This window comes from Perca flavescens, chromosome 16 (assembly GCF_004354835.1).
Source record: "Perca flavescens isolate YP-PL-M2 chromosome 16, PFLA_1.0, whole genome shotgun sequence".
NCBI lineage: Eukaryota > Metazoa > Chordata > Actinopteri > Perciformes > Percidae > Perca > Perca flavescens.
This window is the reverse complement of record NC_041346.1, coordinates 19,699,123-19,711,690: the sequence shown is the minus strand read 5'-3', so window position 1 is coordinate 19,711,690 and position 12,568 is coordinate 19,699,123. Positions and strand designations below refer to the sequence as shown.

Here is a 12,568-nt window from a genome sequence, read left to right as displayed (position 1 = left end):
ATAGCCATCTCTTGTGAATGAATATGTATGATCATGCTCGCAATACTCATGGAAAAACTTGCAGCAATTTTAATCCTAAAGTATTGCTGTTTTCTTTACACTACATACGGTAAATCTTTTGACTGTGGTGCTTTTCACAGAGTTGATGCTTGCTTGCTTTATAAACCATTAGTTTACTTAGTTTTCAACTGCCTGAGTGTACTTGACAAGCTTTTTGGCTGCTTCAGGGCACCTTAGATCAGTTTGTATAGTGATTACACAGGGATTAAAAAATGTGACACACTGTTATAGTGGAAATATCTCCAGAAAGTCCATATCCAGCCCTGTGGCTATAGACATGTCTTGATGCCTCGGGAAAAAAAAAATCTAACATTGTTCTACTCCCTCTTCAATCATGTATGAATAGGTATTTTGATGAAACATCTCTGGCCGGCTGCTGGAATCCTAGTTAACAACCCATGTACATACAGGATTTTATCTAAAAAGAAAATGCTTATGTGTCGTGTGTTCTATGTCGTATAGGCTTTGCCCTTTAAGGGCTGTCACTATTGGGTTAATCCCTTCGCGCATGCGCAGTCGTGAAGATTTTATTTCCCGCCCTAGCGCTCAGTGCGGGCCTTAACTACTTCTGCAAATACTGTATATTACAGAAGCGGAATCGGTGCTCTGCTCCCAGTTTTTCTTCAGCGCTAGCAGAATGAAGACTTCTACCTCCAGCAGTCTTCGCCTCTGTACTTGCTGCCGGACTGGCTATATTCTGCCGTCGGATCTCCACCCCAGCTGTGAGTCCTACCTCAGTCCCGTTCACGCCGGGATGGCGCTCACCCCTCAGGCCTCTTGCCCGTTCTGGACGTTTTTCTGGTGCTCCAGGTCAACGGGTAGGGGGATGGCAGCTGGGCAGACTGGCAGGATGACACCCTGGAACCGATGGGAGAGGACCTTTTCGCTGGGCACGAGTCCGTTGACTCAATTCCCCCAGAAGAGGGATCTCTCCTCGTTTTTCCCTCCTCCCCATTGGGAGGAATGTGACCCCGAGGTGGGTAACAACGCCCTCCCTCTACGGCTCTCCCCATCTCAGGAACGGCGATCTTGCTTCCGAAGGCCACCCTCTTCGGCCACCGGAAGCCCACACCTCCTTCCCCTGGGACCAAGTCTATGCTCAGGTTACTGACCACTCGCACCAGTGTGTATCACAGGGCCTTGCGGCACAAAATAACATTGCCTTGCTAGCCTCTGCTGTTTCAAGAGTGGCATTTTCGGGACGCGGGGAACGTCTGTCTCACCCCGGTTGAGAGTGGGATAAACAACCGCCCTTTTAAGGGCAAATTTCCTCCATCTAAAGAGCAGTTTCCTCTCAACCAAGCAGCTTTTGTTCCCATTGAACATCCCGCTGACCATAAGACAGTCGTTCCCCACACAAGCACACACCAGCCCGCCGCTGCACGTGGAGCTCCACCACTCTCTCACTATGTAGACAGCCGGCGCGTGCGTCCACTCAAAACGACTGGGGCCACACAGACATCCTTCTCCCTTCTCCCCCCCAGCTGTCCCAGCGGGATGAGGAGGGCTCTGACCCAGTGGCCGCTCCCGCCTTTTAGGGCGGCAACTGGCCACGACCCCCCTTTTGACGAGGCCCTACCTTAGGCTGTGCGACACAATCCCATGTCTCGCGCAGCGGCGGAATGGGCTCTGCGCTCCCTGCTGGCCATGTCAATAAGCAGCACACAGACATGCGCGCGCCCGCTCTCAGAGCACAGCGCGGCATGGAAGAGCTTGAGCACGGTGTATTTTATTTAGAAAATGAACCGGATGTTTTATTTTGCTTCTGTGCTCGACTTCCTGTCCCGCATTATCTGCCCTGTGCTGAATTGCCGAAATAGAAGCTCTGCGTATCTGCTGCAGAGGGCTGCAGATCGCCGGAGCTGTGCCGGAGTCGGAACGCAGCCGTTCTGTAGTCAGTGGAAATACACATATTGGGCTTCATTCACCAACCGTTCTTAGAAGAAATGTGTTCTTAACCCCCACTTATGCACATTTTACAAAGATTAGGACATTCACTAATGTTTTCTTATCTTGGATTTGTTCTTAGCTAAGAACAAAAACTACGAACACTGAAGAGCACTCTTACGCACATTTGAGTGATGACCGTTTGCTTCAAATAACTGGTTACTGCACTTTATTTAATTCTTCTGTCATTTACAATGATAATATTTACTGTAATGTATTTCTGATCATTTGTTGAAAAAAAAATAAATCATAGTATGCAAAGAAACACAAACACTGCAATTTACATCAGCAATTAAATCCTGCATTATTTGGTGATTAATCGCACTATTTATAGGGGCAAAATGCAGTGGTGGAATGTAATGAAGTACAAATACTTCGTTACTGTACTCAAATTACTTACATTTTTCACGTATCTGTACTTTAATTAAGTAGAATCAATAGTGCATACTTTTGACTTTGACTTTGTTACATTTTGCAGCAATTATCTATACTTTCTACTCTACTACATTTATACAACGTTCCGTTACATTTTCTGATCAGTTTTTCCCCTGCCAAATGTCTTCCTGACCGTCACAAGTTTGTCTCACCAGTGACGTTTGGTTGACATAGTTATATATAGGGCACCGCCGATCCTTCATCGGCTTCCAAGCCGGCTCCGGTGCTCCTGAGCCCGGGCGCCATCTATTTCTCTCCACAGCATTGTTTACTTCTCCGCCAGGCTGCTAAGATGCGTTCCTATCTTATTTATTTATTAATAATGCACTTCTACAATCACAACTTGGGTCTTACAATCAGTATTAGGCCAATTCATAATCATAACAGGGTTTTTTTATCAAAATAATATATTATTTGATACATTCACTTGTCACTGCAAGTAAGGAGAGAAGTTAGTCTATGTTCTGCTTGTGGACTCTGTGTCGCAGGTGGCATTGACTACATCAGCTTCGCCCTAACCCAAAAGCGACAGCCCTTAGAGGGTGAAGCCTATACGAAATAGAACGATAGTTACATATTGTAACTCCAGATTCTGGGAGTATAGGCGTAGTCCTCTAAGGTTCGGGCCACCTGCCCCACTAACATTGGCTGAAGAAAATGCTGATGTTGGGAGCAGAGCAAACATTCCACTTCTGTAATATACAGTATTTGCAGACGTAGTTGAGGCCCGCAATGAGCACTAGGGTGGGAAAGAAAATCTTCATGACTGCGCATGCGCGAAGGGATCAACCCAATAGCGACAGCCCTTAGAGGGCTTCGCCTGTACTCATAGAATCTGGAGTTACAATACGTAATTATCGTTTTGTTCATTGCTAAGTGTAGGTTCACAGTGCGTGTGCTGCATAGTGTTGTAGTTCTCCTGTTGTTTTCCTAACTTCCAAGGATAAATGGATGACTAACTTAACTAACATCCAAACAGAAGAGCTAAAATATGTAGTAGCCAATGCACTTTAAATTAATTTCACTCTATCATTGTATCTGCACAGTGTCAGGAAACATGGGCAGGTTACAAGACAGCACAAGCTAGATGGGTTGTGTCTCTGTCTGCGGAAGAGAGATCAGGATTTTGTCAGAGCTATATTCAAGGACCAAACAACTCTTAACAAATTTTTATAAAAACTTTGATAAATCTACAAAGCAAAAAGATTTTTGGCTGGAGGCCATAAGCCAACATCTGTCCCCAAAATGAGGTCACGGTCACTTTGCATCATGTCTTGCATCTGGTTACGGGGGCCTATTACCATAGCCATGCCAACAACAATTCCTTGTTCAAAAAAATATTAACCATTGTAGAGTGATCTAACCACAAATGAATCTGAACAAATTGTGGATCATTGCAAGGATAATATTTGTTCTGAAGCACACTGCGACACCGCTGTTATTGTTAACTTTCCATTTATAATATCAAAAACAGTGTGAATACTCCTGCCTCTTCACTTCAACCCTCATCCTCTTCATCTCCATCTTCCTCTGCTCTTGCACGCTCATTGGCATGCACAATGAGCATCCACTGGGAGCAACACATCACCATTATTCATGGAAAGAGTACACCTCTGAGCCGGACTGACAGATCAAAAGATGTTGATGATAGGTGGGGGTAGTGGAGTTTGGGCTGATAAATGGCCTCATCTTTTGGAGATTGCTATACTTATACAAAGTTTGGGGACTGAGCTGTTTTCAGACTTTTTTGAGTGGTTGTTTGTTTTGGGCCACAGCTGTCTAACCCTACACTTTCAGTACATGCTTGCAGATATGATAGCCCACATACAGTACAGCCAAATCATTTCTCCTTACATAGATTAATTTACAATGTCACTTAAATTGAACTTGAACGCTTCACAGGCCATATAAAACAAGGCTGGTTCTATTAACAGAGGCTATAGATACATGTAGTTGAATAGCATAATCTCTTTTAGATATCCACGTTTCAACCTGTTTGTGTCAGACACATTAAGGGGAGACTCCTAATTAGTCTCTTCATTGTGGCATTAATTAATTAGCCAGAGCATATCTAGACAGAAAGTCCTGTCCTTTTTTTCTTTTGCAATTTTCTACTGTACAAAAACTACCCCCTTTTTCCCCCACAGCCAGTTGTTTTGGAGTCATTCATCAGACAAATAGTGAGACTGAGCCATCAGTGAAAGTGTTGGCAGGGTCCCTGTAGAGATGAGGCAATATTGAATTGATGGAATCATATAAAGGCCAGATAAAAGAAATAACACTCTGCTGCTTTTTTACAGTGTCAATGGGACAGCCTAGTGACTGATGATGCATATCGAACTCTTATCTTTCAAAACATAAAGAAAAAAAAGAAGCTATTTAGGGATGTTTGCCTTTTTGCATCCATGTGTGTATTTTACTTACTATATATTGTGTGTCGGTCACTATTTGCAAAATTATTTTCACTTTAAAGCATTATGACATGCCTGCCATTTTCACCTTGTAATCTCTGTTTTGTAGCTATTGACCCAAACACGGAGTCAGTAGAGGATTTGATGCAGAGGTTCCAGGACAGTTTCCGTGTTCCCAATACGCCAACGGACATGTCTCACTATCAGCATGTCATGCACAGCTCGTCGACGGGTCGCCGGAGGGTCCTTAGCCACACCAGAGGTAGGACAAAAAGTCATTCAAAAAATTTGCAATTTTGTTGGCAAGATGATTTACAGTGTTTGTCATCTTACTTTAAAGTAATTAGGTACAGTTACAAATTACTTCTCCCAAAAAGTAATTAAGTTAGTAACTCAGTTACCACATTGTAAAAGTAATTAGTTACTCAGCAAAGTAACTGTGACGTTATTTTTTATGTTCTATAACACTATTACGTTCAATAACATCTTTAACGTCAAAGATGTTTATATTAACTGATTGAAGAATAAAAACACTATACAGTATTTTAGAACATTTGGTATTTATTTGAACTCAATAGATTGCAGCCTGACATATGATATGCATAGAAATAAAAACATATAAAAAATAAATATTGAAAATAAAATTCAAGTGCAAAATTAAATCAAAACTTGGGGGGAAAAAAACAAAGGAAAATCTGGCCATTAAGTAGTGCAAATCTCTGTAACTGTATATTAGGCCTATTGCACAATAAACAGAACACTATCCAACTCTTAAATATTCAGTATAGTAACAAAATTAAATATTGAAAATGAATAATGTTCACACACTAGCTACATTTGGGCTTGGAGTTGGGTTAGCAGCAGCAACAAGTGTTGTGTTGATGTGAGGTACTTCCTAAGATTTGAGTTGCTTGAGGCAGACGTGGATAAAGTCTTTTTTCCTGGGCATAGCGTGCATGTTACATAAACATTCTTGCCTTTAATTTCAATGAGGGAGAAGTAGTGCCGGTACTCCAGTTCGAGAACGCTACCTTTGAATTTCCCCTGCTCATTGCCGTTGTCGCTGTCTTGTGTTTAGTGGTAGTCGGAGCGTGCAGTGAGACAGCGTGAGCAGGGCATCTGCCCACCCAGCCAATCATCATCGCATTTGCAACGGTGTCATCATCCTCACCCCTGTTCTCTCCAGGCAGCTGATGTGTAGCCAAAGCCTGACACCTCGTGCTTTATTCATCCAAGTAACGCGCCACTTTACATTCTCAGTAACGATAATGGCGTTGCAACGATGGGAAAAGTAATTAATTAGATTACTCCGTTACTGAAAAAATAAAGCCGTTAGTAACGCCGTTATACTTAAACGCCATTACTCCCAACACTGATGATTTATAACATATGCATGTTCTCTTTAATTTTACTATGCACACTAGACAATGTTTGCTGACTTTTGGTGCTTCTGTGGTACTCATTTTATAGTTTTGCACAGGGATATCTGCCCTTTTAATAGAACATTCATGCACCAGTGTATAATGTGAAATAAGCATGAGGACACTCGCCATTTCCACTCTGCTTAATGAGATGTGTAATGTATTTTCTTTCCACGCACTTTTCAACACCCTAGCAGTCATTGACCATTATTTGTATTTAGAAGCCTAAGATTTCACAGCTTCTCCACTGAAAATCATTTTTTGAGTAGCTTTTTATAACAACCCAAACTGGAATACCTAAATTACATATTCTTTACAAAACTGCCAAATATTATCCAAAGGATAGCATTGTAGATTCATAATGCATTAGACGGTCCAGGTGGCAATTGTTTTCCATTTATTGTGAGGAATTAATTTCAGTATGACAGACAATACACATCAATGGTCAATTTAGATGTTCCATTTAGCTTGACCTGAATAAGTTTATAATGACTAAGGAAACAAATGCAAACAGCAAAAATAAGAAAGCTGCAGTCAATTATTTTAATTTATTACATCTAGATGACCATATTAACCACTGAGCTACCATGCTGCTCTGGAGAATTGCCAAACTGCTTTGAAAACAATGTCCCAGTTCTTGTCACAATTACTTTCCTTAAAGTAAATGTGACTTACCATTTCCTATCTATTTTTTTATTTGATATCTGTGAAATGTATTAATATGTAAACCGTTTTTCTTTTACATCATGTAACGGATGTAGACACCAGATATAGCGTAGGGACATGAGGAATACGGTAAAAAGTGACTTTAGTCAATCAGATTAATAATTAGTTTGTGAACATGTAACCGTTTACATGTTCATCAGGGGGTTCACATAGCCCTGTATCTAACCTTCTGTATAGGCTCACATTTATCTGCCTTGGATGAGTTCAAAATAGTTTAAGCATCACCCAAATTCAAAATATTTTCAAGAGAATCATTTGATTTATTTAGAATAGAAAGATTAAGTGCACATTTAAAAAAAGTGGAGTCCTCTATACACTTCGTAGCTTTGTTTACATGTTTTATCATGATTGCTTTCAACTCACTCAGTTGGCTTTCTGTCTCATTAAAGATCAATTGGGAGCATAGTTTCACAAAAAAAATTTTGAGATGTGACATATTGTTGACACCAGCCTTAGCCACAGGAATTAATTCAGCTCATTACCAGCAACATTGCAAATAATTTTAATTAGACATGCAGTCTGTGTCATTGGTCATATCATTATGACCAGTGAGACATTAACGCTGAAAATGAGACATTAACCATGATGAGTTCACCTACCCTTGACAGAATAACTTACTACCCTCTTGATCACTGTCATCTACAGTAGATGTAAAATACAACTCTGAGTTACTTTACATATTATCCATGCTTACTTATGTGGGGATTATTCATCTTTACAGTCACATAGCCAGTGGTGGAGTGAGTTTATATTCATGGTTATCTAGAACACTTCAGCTTGGCTTATGCTTGTCTTATTTGCTGCTGAGGATTTAACTCTGTAATAATCAAATGCAACTTGTGTCTACCTTCTGAGCAGATGATGCCTCTTAAATTAAATGTGTGCAGGTCAAGCTCCTCTAAACTCTATGAAGGACACTGCTGAGTGATGTCCTCTCTGAGGTCAATGGTAAAAGAGTTAGTTTGTGGGCCTATAATTAGGGCTAAAAATGTCTCCTTAAGTGCAGGCAAATACTACAAATGATAATAGGAGAAACACTTAAACTGAGGAGGAAACTCTATTAGTTAGAGAGGGGAATGTTAATTGGTCAGACAGAAATTCCTTGCCTGCGCCAGGCAAAGGCCAAGAGGAAAGTGGATTGTGGCTGGGCAGATGTTTTTCTTTTTCATATTGTTCAACTTGGTAGACCTTTTTATGCTGTGCAAAAGCTAAATGTCTCTCGGATTTTGTCTTAGCCCCTGTGTGCAGAACTGAGCTCAGTAATACTTGATATTACAGGGATTCATGCCATGTTGATCTAACCGTTTATGAGAAGTGACAAGAAGTGCTTAGGCTGAGCTATTAGAATTAAGTCAGTGCCAGACATGACATGAAATACAGGTGATCACAATGAAGATAGGAAGGTCTAAGCCATTTTTAAAATATATTTCAAAAGCACATACTTTGACCACTTGTGACTAATCTTACTTACTTGGAAAATGATCAGTCAAATAAATTTTTTTCTGACCTGGAAATGAATGTATGCTTGTTAAATTGCATTGTAAAGAAATTAGCAAATAATCTCTTTCCAACCATGCCCTGCTTCAAATGGGGTTGTATACAGTAAGGCACACACCTCTTAATCATGACAGACCAAACCTGGGCCCTGGTTCCTTGAAGCATTTTAAGGCTGACAGGCCCCATTATAAATCTATGGGCTAGGATCATTATATCTTAAGATACCTTTGGGAAATGGACCCTGAGCCCTATGTTGAAGGAGAGGACGTGTGTGTTTCAGGAATTCAATATTGAGAACACAGGTAGTGGGCTAGTCTGCACAAAGGAGAGCTATTGTCCAAGACGTCTGAATGTGAGGAATAGCAGTAGGTACTTTAAGGATATGATGCATGGGGTGTCTACATCCAGCAGCACACAATCATTTTAAGAAACTGCACATTCCTTTCCTTGAGGCATGAGAGATGGTGGAGAAGACATGCCCTTAATGGCCAATTATTGGGCTTGAGGGCGGAACAAGAGCAAATAAGAGAAACGCATCACACTAGTGCCTGGTTGTCAAGTAAAACTGCATATAGTTTACCAACCAAAGTACCTTAGTTTACTTGATTCACATTTACATTAAAGGGGTAACGCACCTGAATTTATACTCAGCTGAAAAACTACAGTAGCATTTTTGTCTGCTCAGCTAAACCCTGCAGCTGCTCATCCACTCTTCTCCTGCATATTGAAATTTTTGCTTTGTGGCAACATTCTTTGCTTCCCTGTCAGCATGTATTGCCCTAGTTTCTTGTAAGCACCATCTTATACCTGGACTCTCAGAAAATGTTGGCTCATGCACAGATTGTCTAGTCTCAGTCACTACCTTCAATTTCCAATTTTTTCATCTTGGCAGCAACTCTCAGGATCTTATTTGGAGGATATTTCACAAAGCATGATCATGAAGAGAGACAGATTCAAAATTGCTATGAACATGCATGTTATAGATAACACCTGACCAGCTGTGTTACCCACTTACACTTTGCCCCTTCATGTGTCTTGGGCAGATAGGATAGCTACATGATAATTACAAAAGCCAAAGTCAAGTATTAGAAACAAATTGCAATTTGATTGCTCAAAACACCTTTGGAGGTGGTTATTAATATAGAACAATATTCAAGCCAGATGTTAAAAATATGTAGACATCAATTTTTCCAAACCACATATGTAGTCTGTACTCCTCCCAATCCGAATTATGTCAGTATCAGCAAGTGGAAGTATAATGGCAGACATAATCATCAGCAAAACATATCTCATTTGTACTCCACTCACGCAACTTATCCATGTGTTTGTGTTGCTACAAAGCTTGACAAAAGATGTTTAGGATGTTATCCAGAGACAGAAGGCTACCAAAGAGGCTGCTACACTGCTGTGTTCTCTACCGCTTATTTAGGGGACTTTGAAATGGCTTTTAGGGGCATTATTGCCACTTTCTTGACTTAGGTTTGTCCCACCTAAATTTGCATTTAGCACAGGGATTTTAACAGAGGTTCTCATCTGCCTCGTGAAGATGCATACTTGTGGCTACAGAAAATGTAACCGACAGTGTATACATTCTCACCTAAATTATATCTGGATATAAGGCACATGAAATGATTTGCGGAGCCACTCTGTCTTCACAACTGCCCAATCAATGATGTCTTTCTTGCCTGAGAGAAGTTGTTACATTTTGCTATCAAAGTGCATAAATCAGCAATTTCCAATGGTTGGCTTTAATATTTTGTTCCATGTGGAGTATTCCATTACAATGGGATGCACACAGGAGCCACTTCTTTTGTACTCAACAACCCCCTGGATATGCCTTTTCTCCATGTCTGTGAACACCAGATCTAATGATCTGGGATTAACAGGTTGTGAGCTGCTGTTGGTTGTCTCCTCCCTCTGAAGTTTGGTAAGGTTTTCTTTTTAATGTGTCTGGTTCCTTGTTCAGTGCTTTAAGAGAGTGGCACTTTATGTTGCTTGTCTGGAGATGTACTTCTGTCTTTCCCCTACAGTTAGCATTACAAATAGACCAGTATGAGTGGGAGACTTTGCTGTTGTGTTGCTCTCCCCCGCCTATTATGCTTGGTGCAGAGCTTCGGCCATTTATGGCCCGAGGTGGACAGTTCTTCCTGCTGAATGTACTGTAGACAGCAAAGAGTTTTGTGGGTATAAAGAGGCAATTTGCTTCTGTCATTCTGTCAATCCACAGTCAAGCCTACAGTTTGCAAGTCAATGGAAAAATGTTATATAGAATATTTGTGTGGATTTATTTTTTGTTTTGTTTGTTTTTCTTGTGGAGCAAAAAGGGAGAATGACAATAAATGAACCTTAATATGTCAGATTAATTTTGTATGTTGTTTATATGTACATGCACTAACCATTTTTTTTTGGCATATACTGTAAGAACTGCTCTGCCCTCAAACATGGAAAGAAATACGCATTTCATAATATTTTGTGAAATGCCTATATAAAGCCACTTTAGAAAATTATGCATGTGTTTGTAAAACTGTGGTCACATAATGTAACTGTCATTGTTCTAGTGTAGCCACCTTTCTAGAAAAACTTTGAAGTCACAACACATTTATGGTTTTGTCAAATATTAAGATTTGTGTTTTAAAAACTTGCTCCTTATTTGCATGCACCTCTGTGCATGCTATTCCCTGCTGTGGTGTTAATGTATTTCCATGTGCTGGCTAGAAGCTGTGGAAGTTTTTTGATGTGTCACAACGAATACTTTGGCTCCTTACGATGTGGATAACCTTATGGTTATTATCAAACTTTTCTCTTGTTTATTTGATGCTTTGAAGTAGCACATGAGAGAGAGAGAGTGTGTGTGTGTGTGTGTGTGTGTGTGTGTGTGTGTGTGTGTATAGCACCACATCTTACGTGTGTTCCATAGTGCCTGAATTAATTTTGTGCTCAGCTGCTCCATTTTCAGCAGTCCTCAATCTTTGCTGCAGACAAAACACAGTGATTACAGTGACTACAGGGCTTGTCTACAACAGGCCATATCTGATCTACTGCAAAGTCAGGGCAGTGCGCGACAATATTTTTGTATTTGTTTGGTTTGTGAAAGACCTAAAGAGACAGAAACAAAATACAAAGAGAGATCACACAAATGTCTGTTGATCCATCTGACTGAAGCTTATTTTCTTTAATTAATATTATTCATATTATGGCGAATCATTTAGTAATTATCAGTTACAGTTCTTACCGCATATTATAAAAGACTCATTCAATCTGTTTTTACTGAATTTTCACTGCACAAAACCCCCCATGAACCAATTTTCACCCAGATTTTATATCCCCTGCTTGTTTCCAAGAAGAGGCTGGTCACCACTAAATCCAATTTTCACCTGTTTTTAACCAAACTAAACAAAATGTAAAATATGTAAAATAAAGATACTTACAGTATATAAGCAGTCATAAATTTGCTCTAGGGCTAGCTATGGGGTGTTAAAAATTTGCTACACACCACACAATTAATTGGACATCTTACTCTACATAAATGCGATTCCGGATTGTTAGTGTGGCCCCGCCCCCTGTACATAAGGAAGGCTGGGAGACAGGGATCGATCTCTCTCAGACTGAAGCAGCCTTAGACCACCCTGTTGTCTTCTGGTGTTTTCTTTCTTTTGTGTTTATTTCTTGGATGAAGGTCTGGTAGTCTAGTTTTTGAGGTTTCTTTGTTAGTTTACACCAGAACCGTCACATGGGTAGTGCCAACTGTGGGACCGCACAGGGCCTCGCGACTCTGGGGGCCTCGGTTCTCGTTTTTTTACATTCTTTTTATGATGTTCTTGACTCAATGTGATCTAAAATGAAATTCTGGTTTGTCAAAAAAAATCTAAAAATATTTTGCCATAGGTCAGAAGGCTTATTATTAGGTTTGGGCATCGTTTGGATATTAACTCTTCTGATTCCAATTCCGAATGTTCATTTCGATTTCGGTTCTTACCGATTATCGATTCCGATTCTTTGAGTGGTGGAGTTGAAACGGGTCACATGCTTATTTCACAAATAAGAGGACATTTTTATTTTTATTCAAAGGTG

At 40.3% G+C, this 12,568-nt stretch overlaps 1 protein-coding gene across 1 annotated transcript in view; it reads left to right on the top strand.

The window, feature by feature from the left end:
• Positions 1-12,568, top strand: part of astn2 (astrotactin 2) — a 295,245-nt gene that overhangs the window by 104,344 nt on the left and 178,333 nt on the right. Inside the window, exons 6-8 of the mRNA XM_028602252.1 lie at positions 651-1,163; positions 2,931-2,984; positions 4,963-5,115. Coding sequence (XP_028458053.1) covers positions 651-1,163; positions 2,931-2,984; positions 4,963-5,115 — 720 coding nt within the window. The remainder of the gene's footprint in view (positions 1-650; positions 1,164-2,930; positions 2,985-4,962; positions 5,116-12,568) is intronic.